At 43.2% G+C, this 27,110-nt stretch overlaps 1 protein-coding gene across 1 annotated transcript in view; it reads right to left on the bottom strand.

Moving 5' to 3' along the window:
- Positions 1-658: 658 nt before the first annotated feature.
- Positions 659-27,110, bottom strand: part of MN1 (MN1 proto-oncogene, transcriptional regulator) — a 42,830-nt gene continuing 16,378 nt past the window's right edge. The window contains exon 2 of the mRNA XM_064521856.1: positions 659-6,435. Within this exon, the coding sequence (XP_064377926.1) occupies positions 6,251-6,435 (185 nt within the window). The 3' untranslated portion in view covers positions 659-6,250. The remainder of the gene's footprint in view (positions 6,436-27,110) is intronic.

The following is a 27,110-nucleotide window of genomic DNA, read 5'->3' as shown; positions in this document are numbered from 1 at the left end:
CATTCTTGCTTAAAATAAGGTTTGGAAGAATTTCCTCTTGTACTCAGTGAACCCAGGGAAGAGCCTTCTAAAACTCAGATGTGCTGATGTTCCTAGATTTGTATATTCTTTCTCATGAAGCCACTTTTACCATAGACTGAGTAGCTCAGCCAACCTCATGGATTTGCTCCCTGTTATATCACAAAGGAGAAATTACTTAAGCTAAAAGGATGTTTGTAATCACTCACGTTACTTCCAACCTTGGCTAAACTCTATGTCCATCACAGTTTGAACCAGAAATTCTCGACATAAGATACGCAGTTTGACTAAGGGACTGTAACAAGACCATGATGTGACCTGCACTGCCACTTTGCCAGGGAAGAAGGAAAGGTCACTTTAGTACATGCAAAAAGGAAACCTGCGGAGCCTAACAGTTGCTAGGAAGAAATTACATCCCCACACCTTTTCGTAATAACCTGCCTTTGCGCAGAAGCCTTATCGGTGGGAGAAGCAGACTGACAGCATTAGGATTTCCCTAGATCACTGGCAAAATTTGTCCTGACCATAACAGGGCCCAAGGTTTACCTACAACAGAATAGCATCGTTTCACTTCTTCACATCTTAGGGAGAAAAAAACTATTATAAAAATTAAAAACCATGCTATGAAATATACAATAGCCACCATTAACATCATATTTATTGTTATTTAGTTGCTCAGTAAAACATATACAGATATGTACAATATGCATGAATACAGAAGACTGCACTTTACATATTTAAAAAAAAGAAAGAAAAATAACACTCAATTTCATGAGCTATTGTCACAGTCTTCCAACCAAGCATTTAAGAAATGAATTTAACAAGATTCAAAAAAAAAAAAAAAAAGATTACAGGATTGCCTAACACACAGCAGAGTCAAGTTTTCATATTTTACATGTGCAATAACATTTTTCAGAAGAGTTTGCTATGCAGTACGGATTACCAGTGTTTTGATCCTTTTTCTTTTCCATGAACCAAATTTAGTACAAAGAAATAACATCCTTTTGCTTAAGGCTGTTTTAAAGCTGTAATATTCTTGGGTAGTGAATAGTGATAAAGTTATAACTGCCGGAAATCACAGCCTGCAGTTTCATCAGTCAGAATCTATGAGCGGATGGACTGAAACCAACAATTTTAATAGAGAATTTCTAAGACAAAATTAGACTATTTCCTCCATTAGCCTTAAGCAATAAAGGAGAAACAATTCTATAAAAATGGGTTATGCTCTTATACACCATCCATTGAACAGCTGTGAATCTAGTATTTGAGAAAACCTTACACTGCAGCTTAAAAAATCAAAATTTACCAGTTCTGGTTTTGTCTGCTTTTCCCCACCCACCACCCACCGCCTCCCTCCCTCCCAACGGCAGAGCAAACACACCCCGCGTTAAGCATTTTGATGACCTGTGGTCATGTTACACTTTCCTGCTTTAAGGAAAGCGTGAACCTTTTGCCTTAGTATTGGTGCCTGGAAGCTTTCATACTGATTTCCTGTTTTGGAAAGGTAAACTAGCCTTAGAATGACCACCTCTAAGTACAGTATCAGAAAAAGTTCCCTAAATGACACAGATGACATAATTTTGATGTTCATTCCCTTCCACTCAAACCACACAATGAAATCCTTACATATTTGATGAAATTCACCATAACAAAATAAAAATGAGTCTAAACCTTCTCTCACAGATGTTCTAAAAACTGAACTAGAACAGCAGAGAACTATGAACCCGATGAAAAAAATGATCTGGAGAAACTTCTCAAGAGTATTTAATAAATAAGGCCCATTCTTTCTTTCTTTTTTCTGGCAAAGAGATATTTTATCACTTCTCACAATTTAAATGCAAAAGATATTTTGCTTAATTTTCTACTGCTTTTTAACTTAAAGAATAAGTACAAAGTTTCTTTTAACATATACTGAAAAAATCAGCAAGCTAGCTCAGGATGAAGTTCACCCTTAAAGGGCAAGAACCAAAAGATATGTAACTTCTGAAGTGTCACTTAAACTGGCACATGTGTATGTGTGTGTCTAAGAGCTAAAAACGCTAGGCAAGGCAGAGAGGATTTTCCAAAATAAATTTGAAGCCACATTTTTAGCTTTCATTCACAATATAAAGCAAAGATTGTGCCCATCTTATGGGCACATCTGCCATATAGCTCTGACTTCTTAGTGCAATGTTCTCATTGTCTTGAAGCTTTATACGATATGCAGGCGCAAGTTTAAATTATTCTGGCTTTATGCAGCCATTTTGGGGAAATTTGTAACATAAAATTTCACTCTCTGTTGTACAGGACCATCCTCAAAAGGAAGCAAGCCTGGACCTGTGTGGCAGAAAGAAAAGCCCTCAGAGACGAGGGCTCTGAGCCAGAGCTCACGAGCAGGTTATAGCTCAGTTCTGCCATGGATCTGCCTTTGACACAGCTCAAGTTGACACTCTGCCTGTGCCTCAGTTTCCCTATCTAAATACATCTACATCTTACACAACAGGCTTTTATCTACAGCTCTCGAACATTCAGTTGAAGGAACTATCATTCCCCAAATTAGGTATTTCAATTCTTAGCATGCAGTGCTATGCTGATATTTTATATATGTTAAAAAAAATCAGTGCATTGAGTGTCAAATTAATGGAGAAAATGAGTGGAATAAAATTACCACAGGCAACAATTCCTAGTTGTTGTCAGTGCCAAATACACCAGGTATGAGCATGAAGTTATACTTGTCCTGGTCAGACATATGTACCTTTTCTGTTCTGATCTTTGGCAAGAAGCAAAGAAACTGTGAAAGTCCAAACTGGTACTGGTGTTACCTTATAGCTCCAACTCACAGAGCTGGCATATTCTCCTTTCATTCAGTTGAGAATGTCACTTAAAAGTAAGCAAGATCCAGTAGAATAAAGTTAGCAGAAAGATTGCAGGTAACTGTATTAGTTTACAAAACTATATGGACATTAAGGCCCAGGTTTATTTTTAACTCCTCATTATCTAAAAATTCTGTCCTCCCACTAACAGCACCAGCGATTCCGAAGCAGATATTCAGCTGCTGCAGAGTGTCAAAGCTCCCCGGACTTCCAAACTGTACAGTTTAGAAGCTGGATATGTCCCCTAGTTTCAGTGTATCAGGGATCTAATGCTCTTCTCATTTCATATGATTTAAAGCTCTTGCACTGTTTTTTATGGAATTGTTTCCAATTTATATTCCTATAAGCGAGCAAAAAAATTAAGTCCCAAGTGAATGAAAATAACCACCTCAGGACAGACGTACAAGCTGCAGAGAGCAAACCAGAAGAAAACGATGGGTAAGACCAACTGAGTCAATATCTTTCTACTTAAAGGAGGATTTCTTTTTAAAAACAGATTTGAAACGGTTGGTCCAGTCTTCATTTAAAGGTCTCTTCCTGGTAGCGTAGGGTGTGCACCCCTGACCTAAGGAAGCTTGAAAAACCTGTTCTCTTGAATGTAGAAGGAAAAACTGAAAACAAAGAAGTATGCCATCGGGCCTGTGCTATGGTACAGGAATGCCATCAGACCATGAACTCTTCCTAAATTCTCAGCTCTAAGTGCTGAAAGACAGTAGCATATGTCTAGGCATGTGTTTTGTTGGGTTCACTCCAAGACACACCTAGCTTGAACAAGTATAAGCTGCAGCAAAACTATTAGAATCATGGACCTAATCCACCAAAGCACTTATCCCCATGCTTCATCAGATACATAAATTTCACTTAGTTTAGCATATACTTCAGTGCTTTGCTAGGCAGGATGTAGAGTTAAACACATATTCAGGTGAACTGGGACTTAAGAAATCACAGGCAGAGAGGCGTATGCCAGCACTGGGAATGCTAATTATTATTCTGTGAGGAAGTATTTTACTAGGGATGTTTTATTGCAGGTACCAGGAAGAGCTCTGGACTTTTCAGTAGCATAAGCACCTATGAAAGGTACAAAATATCACATCTTTTTGCTCCAAACCAAGTGGGTATGACACAGCTCCATAGTCAATTGCTTCAGGACAGGCAAAAATTCTCATCCTAGTGGCAACTCCAATAACAACAAAAATAGTATTAAAAATCAAAGTTCAACCCCCCAAATTTATCCAAAATAAAGTCACCGACCAGAACCATAACAGGAAAACAATCTGTGCATGGCTAATAACAGCACATTCAAATAACAGAGAAAAGTCCTGTCTTTATAAACACCACAGGTTTCTTTGAAGCCACATATGATTGAAAGTGAAGATCCTGTGCCATTAGCATTTTAGGCAGAATTCCCTCTCCACTGATATCTACTGAGAACACTACTTCAAAATAATTAAAGGCCCAGCACAATCATCTAAGATAAATACAAAGCAGTCTTCAAAGTCCATCCCTTGAGAAGGGGCACATTTTGTGAATCCATGAAAGAAACAATAAATAACACTAGAGATTCCGACCTTTATTTCACAGCTAAAACCTAAATTTCCAATGAAGTTATTAAGCTTCAGGGAGCAGAGGAAACCAAGCTGGCCTGAACAAGGGTGGGACTGTTCACACTCCCTGTAAACAGAGGATACACAAATAATAGACAGCGTTACGTAAAACCACAGGAGTGTCAGATCATGTCATTTTTGTTTTTAGCTGGTTTGCTTCCAACTTACTTCTCAAATGAGTATTATCTATCAAGAGCAGGAAAGCATGTTTTTCCTTTTATTGTGTGCATCTAATAATACTGTTCTTCATATGCATGGCAAAAATGGGGCCTAGAATGAGCTCAGGGCATCTAACTTGGGGTCTCCCGCCCTGACAGATGAGAAAACACTGACCCCGGCACAGGGGAATGGTATCTGGAGAAGCGTTAGAACAAAAACGCTCTTGCACCAGGACACCAAGAAGCGCACAGACCTGCAGCCTCGGCTCTGGCCCCGGCCCCGGCCCCGGCGGTCCCTCGCTCGGCACCGCCGTTACCGTCATCGCTGCGCCAGGACACCCACGGCGGGTGCTCCAGGGACAGCACCGCAGCCCCGGCGTCGTTCCTGGCTAAGGACAAACACACAGGAAGCTGCATAACACTTCCAGTCGACAGCTATCTTCCTTCAGCGAACAAAAGGGGAAAAAATGGGAACTTTACTTCAGTACAGCCTCCCAGTGACTTTGGTAACTCCGGTAATAGCAGGATGGCAGACTTCGACCCAGCCTAGCACAGGGAGTTCAGCACCTCGGTGCCACACCGGGCTTACCCTGTGTGGCTAGGACATTGCTCCACACCCTAAGAGCAACACACAGGTGGACTTAGTAGCTTTTGGGGAGATTTCTTTTCCTTAAACAGTTACAAAATAAAGTGACAACTCCAGCAACAGCACCACAAATGTGAAAGGCTACACACCACACTGGAGCGTGTCTGCACCCCTCACCGCCTCACGCGTGAGAGAGGGAGGTAAAACAAATTCTGCTGCAATCTGTGTGTTTGGTGGAGAAGATGGTAATTATTAATCATTAAGTAAACTTCCTGTTAGACTTATTTAGAACAAAACCTTTAAAAATTCAGGGCTGTGTCAGGACCAGGCCCCGCTACTCGTAACAGAACTCTGTATCTGGGCTTCACAACAGTAAATAAACCAAATCCTGTCCTCACCTAAAGAGGGAGAGATGGAGAAAGCAAACGAGGGAGGGAGCTGACTAAATGTGTTATTAATGACAAAAAAATAATCTTCCCAAGAAAGAATAGAATCATTGCCTGAATATTTAACAGAGCATTAATTGTTTGGTTTGTGTGTGACTTGCAAAAGCTGGGTGTCAATATATATTATAATGATGACAATTTCACTGTAACCGGCATTTATTCCTGAACTGCTGTTCTTCAGGATTACCACTGTAATAAGCACTGAACAAAGCAAAAAAAGAAAAAAGAAAAAAAATGAAAAAGAAAAGGAGGAGGAGAAGTAGTATCTTTGTCTTATTATGACATACGTGACTTGGACATACGCTGAGATGAAAAAGGAAAAGGCCTCATCTATAAATGTATGCCAAGATTACAGAATAATGGGAAAGTGGTCTAGCAGGAAAATCTTAAGCAAAAGTGTGCTAACTGCAGAAGGGTTAACACTGGTAACATACTGTGGCAGAAGATTAAAAAAAAGTTGAGGTTTACTTTAAATTAACCCTTTCCAGTCCATATGCCACTAAGCAGGTACCAACCTAGAAAAATAGTCCACCTAGCAGTAGCGGCCCTTTGAAATTAAAAAGAGGAAAAAAATAATTTCTTTTGTTCAAGTCAGGGCAGCCACAAAAGTCCCAAATCTGTTGGAGATGTCTGAGTGCAGGGATCTCCACGTCGGCACCGCAGTCCGGCCCTTCGCCTCGCCCATGTCATCCGTGCAGTGGACCGAGAGGCATTGCAAGTGGCTGCCCGTCTGCGCCGGCGCTGAGGTCTTGTTCGGGGGAAGGTCGTGGGCTGCAAAGGGTCAACAGAGAAGTTATTGTAACAACCGTGCAATACAACCGAGTACATTCAAAGCAACAGCGAGCGAGGGAGCGCGGGCGGCCGTGCGGGAGGCCAGCCCCGGGCGCGACGCGGCAGCAGCAGGGACCAGGCGGGCGCCGCCGCGCGAGGCTGCCGTGGCCCCGGGGCTCCGGCCGGGCCTGGGCGGATGCGCCGGCATGCGGCACACGCGGGCGCCAGCCGAGCCGCTCCGATGGAGGGGTCCGGCGAGGCCCGGCCGTGCCGGCACGGAGCAGCCCCGGCGCCTGCCAGGAGCCGTTCCTGGCCGTGCACCACCGCTCCGGCTCCTTCGCGACCCGTCGATCGACCTCCGCGACTGCCGTCGCTTGCCTGCTCCCTATCTGATACACTGCAGGGTCCGCCCGGCTGAGATAAACTGCCTAAGGAATTCTAATTAAAGCTTTAGCTTTTTTATTCAGTATCTCATGGTGGTGAGTTTTACAGGTTAATTTTTCCCTGTGCCAAAAAATCCCCCAAAATATTCTCTTTTATGTGCACTTCTCCATCCCAAATAGATTTTTGCCATCCTTCAGTTGTGCCGCAGCACGCTTGCCCTCTCCCCCATCCTCTGCAGGCCAGGGACACCCTTCCTTCGCCACGCTCGCTGACCTCAGTTACTTAGTCCTACTCCGTTGTTCCGAGTCAATTCACACAAAAAATCAAACCTCAGCTCTCACCGTGTACAGCCTTACACTTCCTTAACAACCTTTCCACAGGGGCCCTCTCAAAGACTTTCTGCAATGGAAAAGCAGACGCTCACGCCCGCCGTCGCCTCTGCCGGCCCAGCCCGCGGCAGAGCAGGCGGCTCCCCGGCCGCCCTCCTTCCAGGACGAGCCAACGCAGCCTGACAACAGAAGAAAACGCTCTCAAAGATAACGCGGTCCCCCAGGACACTCCTCATTCTGCCAGCGAGGATGTCCAAGCCGATGCAGACAACTCCCTCCAGCCTCAGGAAGGAGGGCTTTCAGCAGGATTAAAAGCTGCAAGTAAACAGCGCAGCAGTGTAAGTCAAGACAAAAAAACCCAAAATCTAGACAAGCAGTTTGCATTTTCCCTCATTCACCATTTCATACATATTCACCCAGGCAAAGTTGAGCACAGACTCGACTGCGGCGTTAGCAAATGCAGGGCTCCATAATTTCTCTCTGGAAAGCACAGAAAATTTCCATTTTGCATGGGTAAGGCTGGTTCTACAGCATGCCAAATATGCCAAAAAATGGGTGTGAATGTTCAACCTTGTTAAGACTTTTCTTCACATTGTATTTCTAATGTTCTAGAAACTTAAGTAGTGCGGGTTTATTACACTTCATGGAACAAGTTAGATTTGCTTCACTTAACCAACTACAAAATCAGATATCCGACAGGAACTGAATAGCACTGTTGCAAAATCATAGTGACACCAAATTTATGTTAGCCTTTAAAATACCTTAAACTAGTCTGAAACTCCCTGATTTAAACTGGAAAATGCTTTAAATGCTGGGATATAGGATGCCAGATACGCTCTTATTCAGAACAGTATCATAACACCATGTAGAGAAACCTGGGGACACAGAGGACGCGAGAAGGAGCCCTGCTCCGGAGCAGTGACCCCACCTGCTCAGCAACCCGCCCTGTTCGTGCAACAACGTGCAAAATCGGCACAAAGCTATGGCACAAGCCTTAGCGTAGCACACTGGTGGGCTTTTCTTTTCTTTTTTTTTTTGAATTTCTGTAGGGTATCATCACTTACCACTGTAATAAAGAATCAAAATACCAGTTGATCAAAGATGTTCACTTTTTTTAAATCCAAACTGGATTACAGTGTCCCGTAGTTGACTAGTATTTTATCAACCAGTTTTGATAAATAAACAGCAGAGCTGAAGCTCAGGGCAGAATTCTCCGCGTCACCGAACGCACGATTTCAGCAGACTGCATTAGCACATCCCTTCTTTGGTCAACACTGGTAACTTCTATTCTTTTTTCCTGTTACCCGCTCAGCCTCATCACACCCCAGACCTCCCCCCTTCCCCGCACAGTCTGCTGCTGCCTCTCTGAAGAATATCAAGTGTTTTCGCCTCCCTGGCGGTGCCTTTCAGCCCCGGCCGTAGCACATCCCCGACGCGCCTGCCGCGGAGCCGGTCGGCTCGCAGCGCTCCGCGGGTGCCGCAGCAGGCGCAGCTCCGCGGCCGTTCCCGGCGCAGGGCAGGGGCTCCAGCGCGGCTCCACGGACATCACTAACAGCGCTGGTAGCAGAGACCAGTGCATCCAGAGCCGAGATTACAATGCCACCACGTCAGGAGAATCACAGGGCAGAGGAGGACTCCCTAAATACATGTCTTTTAAATGAATGTTGATTGTAAATATACCTGCACGAGTTTATATTTATAAAATACGTAAAAATCCAAATGAGATTACATAGAATTGAAAAAGAAAATTGTTTTTCTCATTTGTATTTGTCCATGTCCGTTACGATGCACATAGTACCTATTTTTTTTTCCTTAGATCTCCCTTAGAGTACAGGACATGCTGGTCCCAGTACAGGAAAAGCCAGCGTCTTGAGATTAGTCTTTGTGACAGCAGCATTCTTCCTCTGTCGCAGAAAAAGAGGAAAGAGTCCTGCTCATGAACTGCCGTCACAAGAGGCCAAGGATATCTGCGGCGTTTAGGCAAGGAGCGTTCACTGTAGGATGTCGAGACCAGCGTTTGAGCTGAGAGCACAGGGACGTTTGAGCACAGATGTGGCAGAGAAAGGACATTCCCAGACCAAGATCCAGCAACGGCTGCGTGTCTCCGAGCCCTCTGCTTGGATCAGATCTGGAGCCTCTGACTGCACGAACCTGAAACCCTTGAACGGTGCTTTGCTGGCACGGGCAGCAACGTCTGCATCGGTCGTTCCGATGCCAACAACACCCAGAAAGGATCAGGTCCTCAGACAATAACTGACGGAGGATGTTTGCACGCCACCAGCATCTAAAGAACAAAAAATTAGGCTTCTTCACTGGTAAACCAGTGAATTAGTTTTAATGCATTTGCTGGGGATAAACAAAGGAAACAAGGCGAAATATATCCCATGGTGATTAACAGGATTTGTTGGCCCCAGAGGAAAACCCAGGTAAATGAGGTGAGCAGGACCTGAGCCTAAATTTGTGAAGTAACACTGACCATCACTGTCCACATTAATACCTAACTCAACAGCACCGTGCAGGAGCTCGAGTTGTCTCGCCCTGTTGTTAAGAGCACAGAACGTGATGCATGCCAACCCAGGAATGAAAGGGAAGAGGATGACAGCTTGCACTATGGCTTGCATTGGCAGCAGTTGTTTCAAAGGCAATTTGGAGGGAAATATTCAGTGCAATTTATTTTTTTCAGTCATTTCTGTCTTGACAAAGCGCTTCCGATGGAACCCTTCATACTTAAAAATGAAAGTTGCTCTGTTCCACCTGGTAAGAATCATAAAGGTGAGAACCTCTGCCTGATGCTTTTCCAAAAAAGTAACATTCTCTCAGCAGACCTGTTTTACCAGCCTTCCTCAGTATTTCACTGCCTCATTCAAGCTAGCAATGCCACAGCACCTGCTTTACGCAATACACACTCACTCCTGAGGGTATTGCTAGCAGAGACTGATGGGACTCAGGTTAAAATTAGTCAGATAAAGCAAGATGGTGTCATCACTTCATTGCCTTGCAGTTGCCAAGTTTCAGATAAATCATCGTCAGTCATGAAGTACGCGTATTTTTTTCTGAAGGCAAGGAATTTTCAAACAAATTATGTCTAAATTGCAAAGCTGCCTCTATTAGCAACTACTGCAAGAAAGCTGTAAGTGTTATTAGCAAAAGCAATACCCTTCTCGCAAGAGCCACTTTCCCCACCAAAGATCTAGAGCTGGTCTGGGTGGAGACTTCCTCTCCCAACTGAAGGATGTCGAGAACAGAACCTGGGAGAGAAGCTAGTGACACTATTCAGTTCGCAGGATGTGCCACTTGAAAACGGATAACTTTTGCTGGCCAACGCCGAAGTAGAGATAAAAGCTAAAACTTCTTACGTAAGCACAGCATGTCCAGAGGGGAGGCATGAAACTCAAAGCAATAAACTGACCAAAGACCAAAAGGAGTCTGGAAATGGCTCAGCCATCACAGTATTCTCCAACAAAAAGCTGCGATCAGCGCAAGGCCTTGCCGTGGCAGCCTCCACTGTCCCCTTTACACAAATCAGCACTGGGGTTAGTAAAGCCCACCTTCATGCATTACCTATTTTTCCCATCGCTTCCTTACTTGGACTCCTCTGATCACATTTATTCTTTTATAGAGCATTTTCCTGCATGCTTGGTTGGTGGGCAGTCCTTTCAGTCGAGGGAGCACAGTTGTCTTCAGAGCCAAACCAGTGCAGCTCCCGCGAGCGCAGCGCGGCTCCTCCGACGCACCCGCTCCGGCCCTGCTCGCGTGGCGGCAGCACCTTCTCACACAGAGCAACGGAGAAAAGTCAGGATAGCTCCAAAAGCCAGTGACTGCAAATATCAAGTTTAAATTTCCAGCACTGGAAACAATTTCTTCTTTTTATCTTGATTATAATATCCTACCCTACCCATTATTCCGTGCATAGCAACAGCTCATACTTGGTATTTCAGAGGAAGATAAAAACAAGAAAAAACCCACAACTATGTATCCCAGCCAACTGTGCAAAATTGCTCTCAGCAGAGAAAATTCCTGCAATAATCACTGAATGCCCTGGAAGTTAACATGAGGGCTGATTAATATTATTAGCTCAGCTTGTGCACAGGCATTTCCAAAAGCCAGCCACAACATCTGGAAGAGTTGGGTGACTATGGCAAAAAATATTTACAAATGTTCATTTGAACATTAAAGTGAATTAAGTTTGACCATTTTCACACCCTTTATGTGCTTGTGTTCAGCCAATATTCTAGCAAATTTGTTTACTGCTCTTCAAACTGTGTACTTTAGGTAAATATTTCAAAGTATTCTCTGAATATTTTTGTATCATTCATCAGTAACAATAACACACAAAAGAAAGTATAAGAATTATATCAACCAGTTAGGACGAAAATACTATGCTTCTCTCCTTTACCGAGGAGCATGCATGCACACCCATTTTCACGTTCCCAGAAGACTAAAAAAGTATTTCTTTAGTATTAAAGTTTGCCCTTGGGCAAAAGCCATACATCAAGCTTTTGAACAGGCTTACCCACACGAACACATTTCAGTCTTTAAGCCGCCCAAAATAAACAAACAAAGAGAAAAACCGAGCACAGAGGAGACTCTCTCCCCCAGCCTTTCTCCCATGCCCCCGTATCCTCCTGCTCCGGCCTTACACATTTAGGAAGCCACTCTTTCGTTCTGCTCCATTTTGCAAAGGCATGCATGCATTCAGCAGATAAAAGGCTGCTGTTTGTTTGTTTACACAGCATTAACGAAGGCAGGGTAACGAACACACGGCAGAACCCAAGCGGAGGCAAGGAAACGTGCTGCTTTCGCATGCGTTAGCGTGACGGGTCCAAAGGTAAGATACAGGCAGAAGACACACAATTCTTCTCAACCAATAAACTCAGTACCGACACTTCAGACTGATTCCTCACGTCAGCCAAGAAAAATACATTTCTCTTTAGTGAGATTAGATCCTGCCACTCTCCTTATTCCTGAAGACACCAACTACGCATACTTTCATTCAAGCTTTCTTCTATCTTTTTACTTAGTCCACAGTAAGCTGCTCTAAAAAGCCCTTCCCCTCATGTAACATCTTCATATATACTTTTAAAAGAGAAACATGTTCTCCTAATTGTGATGACCCCAACAAACATTACACAAACCAAGATGCGTCCTGATTTTTAGATAAACTAATCCCACTAAAATCAAGCTCACCTGCTATGCTATAATGTATTACATGCATCATCTCACAAGAGATGAGATTAATTGGGGAAGCTACAGCGCGTAGCCAAGGCAACAGGAGATGCTACACGGAGTCAACAGGAGTTTACACTACTCTTCAGGTGCTGCTCCTGTCATTTCTCTAATTTTTGCCAAAAACAGCAACAACAAAGAAACAAGAGACACTGACAGGCAGGGAGCGAGAGCGCGCAATTACAGTCTGGTGCAGGTCTGGTTCGGAATGGGTTCCACTCTACGTTTCAGCATTACTGCGAGATTAAAGTGACAAACAGGAGGTGAGGATCCCTGGAACGGCTAGTTGCCTCGGGGCTTGTCCCTTACACTTCTTCACAGGCTCTGACAAAGCCTCGGCTGCGGCTCGGCGCTGCCCGAGTCCCGTCCGCCCCGCGCAGCGTGGGCCCCCTGCGCCGCCGCCCGCCCTCAATGACCAGCCGAGCGTAAAGCTCCTGGATCGCTGCTGATCTTGTTAAAACGGAATCAGATGATTTGGCCAAAAACACTATATTCCCTGATCAGAGATCAGTTTCCCCTCTACCATCCGATAACCACTCTTAAAGGATGCATTAATAGGCTTCTGCTCACTCTGAGCCCGTTAAGTAGAGGCCAAGCTACCATAAGAGGGAATAGATTTGAGTAATGATCTCTTATGAGGCAGCAAACCTACATATAGTGTTTAAAATTATTCCCTTAGGACAAGATGTTTTTCACCAAATCTCCCACATGACAGTTTGACATATTGGTTCAGGCACATAGCTCTGCATTTGTACACACTACAGAATCATCTTTTTCAGTTTTCAAGAAAAATAAGGTCTGAAAACATTTCATGTTTCTCTGCACACTGGACCTAGTCGCTACAGATTAATTTACTCCTAAAAATGCTATTTTCTAAACACAACTAGTGCATTTGTGTTTATAAACAAATGAACCATCTCCTCCCTCACCACTGTAGCACTGATAAAACCTTGGATAAAGTTGTTTTCTTGAGCTTGGAGTGTAAGTAAGCACACACTGCATTCATTTATGAATACAAAGAAATAAGTCACCTGCCACATCTTTACTCTATAAAACTTGCACCACTTCCAGCTTTCTTCCCCTCTGGCATCCTGTACCCCTGCTTTGGACTCGATCGTCTGTCTCTTCTGACGACTGTCTTTGGCTCTGGATCCTGCACAGTCCCAAGCACTCTGCTGGTGCCTAACGAAAAGCTTAATCTGCTCCATTACTGAAATCTTCTTCTTGCCCTGATTTTATTCCTCCATTTATTTTGTGTAACTTGTGTGATTTTTAAAGCCCGTAAAATGTGTAAAGATGTTACCCTCCTCAATATGAAGAAAATTAAACAAAAAGACAAAATTTTATGTAGTTATTAAGACGAACAGATGAAGTCTGTGACTCATAATGATGAGCACAATTTCAGTGGGGAACAGGAGAGTCCCCTCTCTGCTGGCCAGGAGTTGTGTGCCTAGATGTCTCAACTCCAGAGTGTTGGTCACATCTCATTCATTAACATTTCAAGAAGTCATTCGGCTTGGTCAGCCCACAGATTTATTGCAGAGATCTAGGCTCAGAATTTTTATAACCAGCCGAGCTACACGATAAAAGCCTTTTCTCACAAAGGACGGAAGGCTCTTTAGTGGAAAACGCGTGCACAACACTGAGCGCTGTCCCACACCACCAATATATCCTGCGAACCAGTACCAAGAGCTTTGCTCATTAAAGCATTTGACTTTGCTGCATATAGACAAGACATCACTCACCTAAAAGGAAAGGAAAGGCAAGGTTGCCACTGCTCACTCAGGCTGGGAGCACAGCCCACTTAGCCTTAGTGCTGAGTCGGTGCCCACCCCTCCATCAGCCCCTCAGGTCTGGCAGCGTCCTCTGATCCTCAAAGCCTCTTCCCCCACAGAAAGCATGATTAACCGGAGGTGCCTGCAAGTCTAAACGGAGCATGCATCAGACCATGTTGCAAAGATGTTTATTTTGCTTTAAGTGGTCTCAGAGCTGGCATGGGCCTCTATCAGCACTCACTGCTTGCACAGAATTTAGATAACAGGAGGCACAGAATGCTTGCTGTGAATATATATTTTTCTTTTTTCCTCCCTTGACCTCCTTTCATGCTCATATTTTCACCGGGAGCAATGGAAGGGCGAGTGTACCACAACAGCGAGGCACCCCAAATCCGCGGCAGCATTAAGGGACGTTGCTGATCCTCTCACTGAGGGCTGGAGGCTTGCGGTCAGAACACGGTGTCCTACTCTAAGGCTCCAACGCAGACCTTGGGGTGGATATTGCTTGAACACGAACTCAGATTGCTAGCGACATGACAGTGTCTGAAGTAACTGGTGAAAATACCATTAAGTAGAAAAATTACTAACCCAAACAGTGGAAAAGGCAGCAATAAGCTTACACGCAGCATGACCTTGAAGATGCAGAATGAAGGATGTATGGATGAGGAAAAAGATACTGCAGTTTTTTAAAAATGTGTTCTTTCCATCAAGGTAGGAGGTGGGTAAGAGAAAGGGGGAAAACACAGAATTCCCCATTTTGCTTCCCACTTGCCAGTGGAAGAGGAACATGCAGTCCATGGTTTTACAGGAAAGCATGAAACTGTCTACACCTCTTTATTTCTCTGGAAGCTATTATCGAATTACTTCTTTCCAACTATATGACTGAGAAGAAGCATAAGCCCTGTGTCAGACTGGAGAAACCTGCAGTTCTGTAGGAAAATCACTATGTACCTTGGAGTAAAACCAGCTTCTTTTCCCTGTTAGATGGACATGGGAAGGAGTAAGGGAAAAGGGGGCAACGGACTGTTTTTAACTGATATCCTTCCCTCTTTTGGCTACTTCCAGTTCCTCTTTTCGGTTTAACACATTAACTGGTTTACTGCAAAATACGCAAACCACACAGTGAAGTTCTGTCTGCCCCCCTTAGAGAGGTTGATTTAGGGGACTTTAGTTCTCACATAATAAAAGACTTCTTGCAAACCAGACCCCATCACAAATTACAGTGCTGGGGTACTGCTTTCCGCTAGCCCAGTGCTGCCTTCCCCCGAGCAGACAAATCATGGCTAATGCGCAACAGCCGGTGAAAGCCGAACTCCCGACAGCCAGACCTTCACCTGCGATCCAAACCGCTCCAACCGCACAGTTTCTGAAGACGCAGCCTGCGCTCCCAGCACTGTCCTCACGCAAGTCCTGGGCATGCTGAGAATCTGCTTCCATACCCACGTGCGGAAAACTTGCTTAAAACAACAAACCAAACTAACTGCCATCAACATTCAAATCATTTTTGGACAGTTCCAAAAGAAAACAAACGGCAGGCTAGGAATTACATGACCCATTACAGCTGATTCAACTCTCCTGGCATTTATACGAGACCAGTCGGAAGCCAGTAAATCCACTGGGAGCTTTGAGTTATTTTGCAGGGCCCCAACTCACGACAAAACTGAAAGTCACCCTGTCCTTCTCCCTTCCCCGCCAATTCACCAGGCCATCGGAGACTTTCTCCATGACTGGATTTGAGGAAGTATGCATAACACACTTCGCAAACACTGTTTGTAAGAAAACAGATTCTGTTCTCTAAACCAGTAAAATACTTGCCAATCAAGAAAGACTGCTATTCAAAAGAGACAGACATTTATGAGCTGTACAGCTCATCCAGGTAAGTACCCCATAGGTACTGGTGCATTCTCAACCAGTTTTGGCAAGCAGTCTTTCACATAGAGTTCTGTCTTCCTTGTTGTCCAGTGACCCCCGGGGACACAGCCCACAGCTGGAACAAAGAGAGCACAGGATCGACAACAAAACAGAAATCCGTACCCGTGTCTCAGTGGCAGGTCTCAGAAAAGGCAGTCGAGCCTAGCACTTCTGCTCATCTGGGAAAGGAGTTCATTGCTTAACCCCCCTCCCTCATCCTCAGCTCCATCAAATTTGCATTCTGACCTAGAATTAGGAAAAAAGGTTACAAACAGCTTCTCCTAATCTTCTTTGCAAAGGACTGCAGTTTCTTCGGCCATCTCTCTGTCTCTGCATTCAGCACGTAACGTGAAAAGGAGAACTCCACGGTAGGAGTGAATATTGGCTGACTGATCTCATGTTTTCTCTACTGTTGGCGTACTTCACTCACTTGCACTAACGAAATGCTTTGAGCCTATTTTCACCAAGGATAACAACCCACGCACCCATGATGAGTAAGGAAATGCTGATTTTTGTACCCAATAGTTTCAAACTTGTTTCATATGCATGCAGATTATCACATGGCAGCTTTATGAACAACTCTAGACCATGTGAAATCCATCTCTTGACATCCAGACTGCATGAGCAAATCAAAGGTTTTTCATAAAATTCAAAGTGGAATTTTTTGACTCCACAGAAGTCATATGGGATTGTTAAATGTGAGTTCATTCAATGAAAACCAGTTCCTGGGCATTGTCTAGTATTATTTCAGGACAGGCCAAAACTGAAAGAAACTCTACTTAAACATTCTGCATTAAGTTGCCACCTTGACATTTAACAAGGAACTAAGTCAATTAGTGGTGACTAATGCCTGCAATTTCTGCGCGCTGGATTACCTCACAGACCTGCCCTCTCCGGGAGGCATGCACCAACCGGCCACCGCTGGCCAGTGCTCCTCAGAGCTCGCTGTCACTCACAGAGGAGCTTTAAGCCCTCTTAAGATGGTGTCCTGGGCTACGGCCTGAACAGTTTTTATCGATTCATGAGCTGTTTTTGCCATTATGAAGTCACTTTTTAATGCGTGTTAAATAATGAAAAATGGCTCTGAGGCTGGCCCGAGCTTTGCTCTGCTGGCTACACCATCACTGCTAACTTGAATCTTAGCCAGAGGATGGTAACTGAAAGAGCAATATTTACTTTAACGGTCAAATTCATTCTATAAGCAGTTGTATCATTTTAGTAAGCCTTGCTGCAGCTCATTTCTTTTTGAGGACACGCAGGTCAAAAGTACTAATATTACCTTCAGCCTAATGTGGGTTTCAATACACAGAATAAGCCTCCAAAAATAGCATTAAAATGCCCACTCACACTGGCAAGAAAAGTGGGTGTATTAATGGAGTTTGTAAAGGCAGTGAATAGACGGTGATTATGCACAGAGCGAAACAGAGGAAGAAACATGTAAATTCCAGCTTTCTCTCATCAGATTTGTGCAGCAGCTTCTACATAATTGCTGGGAAAAAATAGAAATGACAACACTAAGTAGGATATTTAAGCCCTGTATATTATACATGGAAATCTCTATTTTCCTTAAATGAAATGAAAACAGAATGAAAGGAAAAGATTCCCTTCAAAGAACTTTGTTTGTAGTAGCTTAGTTTCAGGATGAAAATTAAATGAGCACTTGTTAGCCCAGTGTTAAGAATGAATTCATCTCGAATATTATGTCTCTTGTGAGGAGAAGGCTTTGACACAGTGGGCTGAAACCTTCTAGGAATTTAGCCACCTCTTTCCCAAGGAATTCAGAGGAGCAGGGTCCTCGCATCCCAAAGCCAGATCTACATCCAGCTTGACTACCAGGGCAGGGGGATCTCCAGTCTTCCAGCTACCAAAAGAAGTTCATCTTTCAGTCGCTCCCATCTTCTCCCCAGTTCTGCCTGCAGCTCCTGTAGGTGCCTCTGCCATATCTATAATTCACAATTACGAGAGACCATAATACAGAACTGCCACAGGCAAAGTCAATCACTCCCAGGGGCCTCACACATCTGAGGCTCTTGCGCACCAAGAAATGGCGATAATGTACATTAATGCTCTGGGGTAAACCACACAAGTTCAAGGATATTTGTGAAAATACAACTTTAGTTCACAAAAGGCTTACAGTAAGCTAGATGAAACAGCATCCAGGTTCTTTAGCTAATTTATCTCATCTGTTTATAGCATTACATTGAAACACACCCCATTTCTCTTTAGTATACCTCCAACTGTAATTTGTTTTCTCGGAAGGAGTGGCTTATATGAGAGGACCTTAGCAAACAGTCTCCCTAAAATCAAAAGGAGTTCAATCCATTTCACCATTCAATAGAGTAAGAAAAAAACTAGACCAGAGACCTAGGAAAAAAGCCCAAGTGTCTCCCAAAGAATCTGCAGAGATGTGTTTTAGAATCAGACACTCCTCAGTCCATCCTGCGCCAATGAACACAAAACACATGGACGTGACTCTCCAAAACTAATGGTTTTCAAAACATGATTTACAAATTCCTGGTAGCTCATGGACAATTTCTAAAGAGTTAAGAAAAGTAACTTAAAAAAAAAAAGCAGACTTGTCAAGAAGCCAAAGTTTGCTAAAGAAGGGTCAAAATCTGCGCTGGAAAACATTTAGGTGTTTGCAAATCAAATTGAGACCTGATGCTGCAGACCCAAAAGGCACTTTCTGGGTCAGTTTTTGCCATGTCTTTTCTGCTACAGAAATATCCCAAATTTTACTACACCCAATATTTGATTTTGGCTGCAAAAAGAGATGGAAACATTGTTACCAATAATGGATCCAGCCCATTCAGAAACATCCCATAAAGCAGCAGAAGAAAGGTGTGATGAGTCAGCTGGAGGTCATAAATCTGATGGAGGACTAGGGGTTTTGTTTGCACAGAATGTTTTTAAATTAAATCTATTTGAAGGAAAAACAAAAAGCCCTCAGAAGGAAATATACAACCATGTGAAGGAGGAATAGCGGTTAGGGAAGTTCACCTTAAAAAACCAAACAAACAAGCAAGCAGCTGGCTTTGTTAGGTAAGCCTGTAAGTGTCATTGTTAGGATAAGAAAAATAGAAGCTCATCTTTTTCTTCCAATTGTCATATCACTGTGGAGAATCTTCATGAAATTCTCAGAATAGCAACGAATCAGGAGCAAACAGCTGTTCAAGCAAGAAAGTCATGGATAGACAGACTTTCACTGCTTCAACTAAAAATTAACTCTGAAGTTTCAAAGGCCAGTAAATCAGCAAAATGGGCCAGTAAAACACAGTATGGACAGTCTCATCTTCAAACCTAAAGCTAAAATATGGGCCCATGTTCACTTTCTAGCCATATACTCTCATGATTTATGACCCACAACAATTTCAGTACCACTGGAAAATGAAGTAATGACAGACAATTAACTTGCCACTTCACGCTAGCAGTTGTGTAGGCTCTGCTTTACAGCAATCAGGGACGAGAAGCCCAGAAGTATCAACTGCCACTTGGTGAATGTACAGCAGTACCTGGGAGAAGAGACGGGACCAAGGAGCGCTGAAACACAGTAGTGCTGACACGTCAAACCAGGATGTGTTTCTGCAAATCTCACTGTGAGGAGGAGTCTATACAGGAGCAGCAGGTGAGAAATTATAGTTCATTTCTCTCCCATATGCAACTGTAGCTCTCTATTTAAGACTGCTATTAATCTGGTCTTAGATTTGGATTGATCTCGATCTTACCTTAGCGGTGCTTACAAACATTCAGCACAAAGATGAAAACAGGAGCTAGTTTCTAGATGACACACATTTATTTGCACACCGTTTACCAAGTAAGGCACTAAGATGCGGCATTGTCCGTTTTAAGTGTAGATTTGTATATATGAACCCTGAAATTCACTTCAACATCTCTCACAAAGGCTGAGCTGGGATCTCACATCCCACTACTGTTCATTAACTAAGCTAACAGGGGAGTGGTGGAGGAAGATAATTTTAAAGCAAATACTGCAGGTAAACAGCATTAAGTGACAGGAGCACAAAATGCTCCTCTGTGAGTATACCTAGAGCAAGCAGAGATTACTTCACTACTCCTCACTGAGCTGAGGCCTTGCAGAGGTACGACACAAGCGGTGACGGAGACAACATACACATCTCAGCAGTCCTGACGTGCTCTAGACGTGGCAGGGAGCCGTTCAGAGAGGAATGTTAGCGCAAATGGCCTCATTCTTTTGGACACAAATGATACCATTAATTAATTGGCAGAAGTTAAAACAGAGAACATTGCTTTGGCATATTCATCACCCTAAAGAAAGTAGTTATGTGGCACAGAATAATTTTGTGGGCGTGGCCTAATTAGAGACCAGCTAAATAAACTTCCCATACACGCACTCAGGCCATATGTGCAAGAAGTTCAAGGCTTAGGGACACCTTCATAAACTCGGTAATGAATCAGCTAGACCAAGGCCCCCGCCCCTGTGCTTTGTGAAAGGGCTCCGTTCCCAAACGTAACTCTGACACTCACCAGTCAGGACACCCTGCATCTGTGTCACTTCAAACCCTCCCACACTGTGCCTCGTAGAAGGGTCTGTAAGTCCAGTATATGCAAGTCACAAATAAATACATCCCTACATAAACAAAGGCAAATATGAAGAAGCTACTAAGCAACAGCTAAGGACTACCTTGTACTCATCACCCTTAACTGTCTCAAGTAGGGCACTGTTCACACTTAGGTTGCTCCAGCAAACCAGGCATCACTTAGCTCTTGAGCAGCCCTGCTCCTTCCAGTGATACAGCTGCAGGGAAGCCACCAGGCAAACTAACCAGCCTCCACACCAGAGCTGACTCGTGCATTTCATTCTCACACACGGGATGAGATGTGGGTAGTACAACGTGACCCATACAGCCAAGCTCTCACAGAACTCCAACAGGCCGCCCTTTGGCCATCGGCTAGGACTTCTGCACGTTTAAACCACTGCACTACATGCATCTTGCATGTTTATCAGCAAGATACTAACTGAATAGGCCCGACATCGAAACCACTTATTCTTAAGTCAGAGCTTCAAGAACAGTTTAGACTGTTCTTTAGACATCTTTTCAGTGGTAAACTCCGAGTCATGCCTCTACTTAAAACAGTGTCTTCAAACACTAGCGCTGTGTGTTTCGTGGATGACTGCTTTGTTTATCAGAAAACGAGCAGAGAAATACAGGCATCCGTAATATCATCACAACAAATTATTCTACATTCTTTCCCTCTCAGAGGTTTAGATCCATGCAGCCTCATCTTCCAGATGCACAGCTGACAAGACAGATAAAATTTTAGGCCCTCTGGTCTTAAGTACAAGGGTAAATGAAAGCAAAAGCACCCAGCACCAATGCTACGAGGACACACACGACACAGGCCAAACCCAAGTTCTGAACGTAGCCATCGCGACTCGGGCGACGGCTACAGCTCGGATTCTTCAGGTCTTCTTCAGCAGCAAGGCATCTGTACTGGAAAGAGTTAATCTTCCCTGGAACGCATCTCAGATTTCTCAGAAAGTCAAAGACTGCAGCTGAAGCTGGGCTGACTGCTCCCCTGCCTGCCTGCAGTCTGACCCCTGACATTTCCACTCCGCTTCTCCCTGGCATAGAAAACTTAACCATACACAAACAAACAGGTTGGGAGGACAGATAAATGGAAGACAGGAGGAGGAGAAAGGAGAGATTTCTCAGATTTCTTTTAATAGCCATGATTAAATAATAACAGCCACCACCAGACGTGGGTGAGGGGCTGGCGTTTATCAGTAAAGCCCTGAAGTCTACAGCAAGACATCGCTGTTTAATTAATCCTGAAAGGGTCCCTTCCCCCTTCTCCTTCCTAGGAAGGTTTTGAGGATCCACAAGTTTAAAGAAACAGTGGGTCCTTTTTAGCTTTTTTCTTACAAAACACAAGGGAACAAAGTGCCTGTTCAAAAATGTTACTAGGATGTACAAACTCTATGGCAAAGAATTTAATCGAATGAAATCAAACAGGCAAACCTTAATTTAGAGGTTATCTTTTGATTGATTTGTATTCAGCCCGCTGAAAGAACCTATACATTAAGCAATGTATTTTTATAGTGACCTACTGCAAGTGCACACAGACATAATCATTACCAGATATGGGCCCGCAGATATCACTTGGGGTTTGGATCTCTTGCGTTGTTACAGACTATCTGTTTCCCAAGGGATAAATCCGTTCAGTGCTTGATGCAGCTCTACTACCCCCATTTTCTTTCAGTTTCCTCTGCTACTTCCCACTACCCTGGTGGCACCAGAATCACTCAGGAATGAAAGAGATGACACACACGGACCTCGACAACGGCATCTGCACAAGGCGGACAGGCCGAACCCCAGCTCCTGCCTGACGGCTTTCATTTTGTCTGGGGAAGGTTGGGAGGACCCTTCCGGGAGCTCTCCGGCAGCTGCCGAAGGCCCCCTCCCCTTTGATTTCAATAGGAATATCACACCAGGGCAGAACACTGCCTTCCAAGCCTTTGACCACGAGCAGCCACGAAGTTGGCACGTTCTGCACCCCAGTCCCGTGCTCAGGGCCGCGTCTCAGCCCAGGCGCAAGGAAGGGCCGGCAGCCGTGCAGCAGGAGCTCCAGTTCCAGGCCCGCGGCCACCTTCAAACCAACCAACCAGCCCCAAGGAGCCACCTTCAAACCAACCAACCAGCCCCAAGGAGCCACCTTCAAACCAACCAACCACCCCAACGAGTCACCTTCAAACCAACCAGCCACCCCAAAGTCTCACCTTCAAACCAACCAACCACCCCAAACTCGCGGGAGCTCGGAGCGGCCGGAGCCGTGCCTCCACCACTCCCCCAGAGCAGCCTCCCGACCGGCAGTCGGCAAAGACCCCCGGTGCTGAACAGCAGAGCCAGCTCAGAGAACAGCAGTATTAAAATAGGATCGACCTACGATTTTTTTCATACCAATTTGATTCTTCAGGTTTTTTTAAAGTTGGCCATGAGAATTCACTCTTCCCTCTTTTCCTTTCTCTCAGTGAGCATAAAAATGACTATTAATGGATTTTTAATCTTTTTCTTACCTCCTCCCACATTTTTTCCCCACATTGCTTTTCTAAGGCTTTCCCATCTTCAGAGAATAACAGTATACAAAATGGAAAAATCTAGTTTTCCTCTCTGTAACAGAATTCTACTCCTGCTTTTTCTTTTATTTTCCAAAACTTCTCAATGCTGAATAAAGTGGTGGTAGAATTGCATAATTTACTCTTTTTGTGAGGTGTAGGTTGCCAAAACAGCAAATGAAAAGGTGGAAGGAAATCGTTGACATAATAATTTCTACACAATCAAAAGCAAAAAGAAGAGAGGGGGGAAAAAGAAAAAAGTTTGGAATTTTGAAAGTGTAAGTTCAAATTGTAAAAGGAAACTATATTTCACATTGGATTTAAAATATTCTCAGAAAAATTTTAAATTGAAATCAGTTATTTTCTTGCACATTTATACTCTTAAATACCTATTTTCAACATAGCCTCATTTTTAAGAAGTCCTGGGCTGGAGGAAGAAATGTGATGAACTGAAAAATGCATCTGTCTACCCTAAAAAATTATTATGCTTCAAGGACAAGAGACAATCCAGTATGTAATCAAAGACAGAATCCTGACATGTTCAAAGAGAAAATTATCGTAACAGCAGTGGCTTTGAAGATGAGAAGTTTTTGGGTTTTTTTTTAATAGAAACAATGGCCATTGAGATTTTTACTGTAACGACCTATGCTTAAATGCACAACTTAGTATGCAACATGCCTGCCAGGTACAATTAGCACCAACAGGAAAAAAAAAAAAGTGATGCTTAAGAAATTCATACCTACATTGGAACGGAGCAGCGTGCTTTGCGCGGTTAACCATCCACCAGCCTTCCCATCACAGGCACTTTTGTCCTGGGACCCGAGACTGGCCAATGCAGAAGTCTGACAGCAGCCCACAGTTTGACTAGTCACATCCTATTTTGTTTTCCTTGTAAGACACTGAGTTCTACATTTCCTAATGAAGTGGCTGCACAAGACCTAGAGACTCTGGCATAGCAGTAATTTTTTTCACCGGAAGAGCAGGGGGAGCGGTAGCGCTGCACACGGATGTTTACCAAATGTCAGATAATCAAGATCTCGGTATCTGCACGTGGTTTTGCCCTGTAGCAAAACAGGGCTCTGAAACCATCAGGATTCCAGAGCACTTCTGAGTAATAAACAATAATACTTCATGTGACACTGTACACTATACCAAACATTTTCAAGTACCAAAAATGAGAAAGCAGATTATAACTATTCAGAAATATTTGCTTTCGAGAGTTACTTCGAGCAATAATTTCTGTGGGCTTTTTAAAATTTCATTCTATACAAAACCTCAAGAACCAATATTCCATTAATACAAAAATTGCAAGTTGCAAATAACTACACTGAAATATTTAAATTCTCAACAGTTACTTCCAGGCAATTGCATATTTGGCTGTAAAGCTCATGATTTGCAATCTGCACTGAACTACTTCTGTGATTCACAAAAAAGTGAATCACAAAAGGGAGGTTTTTTGACTGAAAATATAGCTATTATGTAACCCATATAATAAAGAGTATAGTATTTTTCTGTTTTTTGATTGGAAGACTATTGGAAGACTGCTGTAAGTAGTCACAGAAGACTCACTGACTATAAATACCCCTTTCAAAAACAGAGTTTGCAACCAGCACAGTTTTAGTTAGGAGTCAGAAAGGAAGCAAAACAATGCAAAGTGACTTAAGTAATGTATCAGCATAAACTGAAAGTCACAAATGCTTCCAGTTTAGAGTGCACAAAGTGATAACTATTTGCTGAAGAAGCTTGAGAATATATTTTGAATAATAAATTCAAGAATTCTGTGATCCATTTCCCAGTAATTTGCAAATCAGTAGGGGGAAAAAGCTATTGACACAGTTTATTTCTTTGCAAATAATATGCACAAAACAGTCAGAAAGGCAAACCCACCATGTTACAAATTTCTTCAGGTGGCAAAAAGCAAGTTTCAATGACAAGACTGTTAGGAAATGGAGTGAGCACTTTTTTTCGCCCTGTAGCATAAACAAATTTGCTTCCTATAGGGTTTGAAAAAGACATGGTTTTGAATAAAGCTTGGCTGTCCTTCCAAAAAGAAAAAATTCCAAAGTTTGCCAAAACATTAGCTGCCTCTGGACCAAAACTGAGTATTTCTATTCTTTTTTCTGTGAAATGCACATAGCTGGTGATCAGGCATATTTTGACTATTTGGACTCTCAACCTAACCAAGTGACAAATGCTTAAGATTATTTTCAAGAGTGTTTACTTTGCAGCTGCTCCTCAACTTTCTAAACAAACTAACAAATGTGGACTAACAAAAACACTGTTTCATCCTTTATTTGACTTCATTCACATAACATTTAAGTCAAGAGCAGTATTTTCACTGACTGCAGCTTAGTAGGAACAGAGCTTTTGAACACAAGCCGGGAAGCAAAAGTTGGGCAAAGAAGTCACTCAAACCCCAGTGACAGGGTGCCTGCGATATGCCCACCAGATTTTGGGTTTAACTGAGATGTGCAAAATACACATTTTCAAACACTACTATGGACACAAGTTCCATAGTGGTTTTGTAAGCATCAGAACTGCTTTGATAATATAAAGCCTTATGTTTTTCCTATATTTCGTGTTTTGGAGGATATCCCAAGCAAAGAAGAGAGTCCCTCGAAGACAAGTTTCTCACAGAAGCTATGCAAGAGGCTGCTCTGTGATACTGCCAAAGAGGCTTTTTATTTTGAGAGAAAGTGGAGGCTTGGAGGTCTATCGACTCCTGTTCACTTCTTAATCATTAAGAGTATAGTTTATACATGGGTAATATTTCACTAATACTGAGAAGACACCAAACAATTTATTTAATAAAAGCATTTTACCACTGCAACTCAGCAGTGAATAGCTGCTTAAAGCAGGAATCTTTCCATTAGTCCTATTCCTACAATATAGTTTTGTTCTCACTGTTTTATTAAAACCCTTTTATTAAAAACAAAATAGTTAAAAAGCATGAATATATGCTTTGATTTTCTGTTGCCTGAAACTGGTTGTTTATGACCATTGCACGCTTGCTGGAAATACTACTATATCCAAAATGTGCCTGCTTGTCTTATGAATACCTGTATCAATGGAAGAATCACCATTACTCACTCATATCAGAGAGCTGTTCCTTCTAATCCAAGGGAAAACTGTCAGAGGGAAGAAAAAATACCTTGGCTTTCACATGTACGAGCTAATGACCCATGACTGCATGAAGCCAGAGTCAATGACAGCAACACATTGGTGCCTGTTTGTGATATAATTGCTCTAAAAGGAAAACAGCAAGAAAATACTAACACAGCAGAGGAAAAGAAATTATTGTCACCCAAAATTAGCTATGTGTGTATACCTTCAGACTGTGTAAAATTCCTACGTACTGTGTCCCACTGAGACTAATTCCTACACAAATTTACAGCTCTCATCCCTGCCTCACAAGCCAACACGGCACAAGGGCCGCGGCAATATCCTTCGCGGGGAACGCCGGCCTGGGCTGCAGCAACAGCGACCCAGAACAGCCCCCGAGCAGCCCCCGAGCAGCCCAGCAGTGGCCACAGCAGCTCCTCAGCAGCATCCTCTGGCAGATCGAGCCTTTCAAGGACCATTTCCTCCTCCATTTCACTACTATCACACCGTATTCCTTCTTTCTTTTTTTAAATAAGCATTTATGTACTTTCTAGAGAAAAGGTGTTTATTCAAAATAATCTGAAAGATACTTCAGATAAACTGTTGTGTTTTCGCAAAACGTTAAGTTGTGCTATCAGATAACAATGCATTCAAGCGCACCATCTCTGCTTTAGGTTTATTAAAATGACAGATTATTTCCCAGAACTCTCACTGGAGGTGAAAAAGGTAGAGGCCACAAAGAAGCCATCTAACCTTTGGTTTTTGCAGTTCTCTCTTTTGCAGTATTTCTCGCAAAAATGACTTGATAAGTGACATATTAATGTCTTCATTGCTTTGTGGCCACAGGCTGAGTAC

The sequence above is a fragment of the Dromaius novaehollandiae genome, chromosome 17, assembly GCF_036370855.1.
Source record: "Dromaius novaehollandiae isolate bDroNov1 chromosome 17, bDroNov1.hap1, whole genome shotgun sequence".
NCBI classification, from domain to species: Eukaryota; Metazoa; Chordata; class Aves; order Casuariiformes; family Dromaiidae; genus Dromaius; species Dromaius novaehollandiae.
The sequence above is the reverse complement of the archived record's forward strand: the minus strand, read 5'-3'. Positions and strand labels throughout refer to the sequence as shown.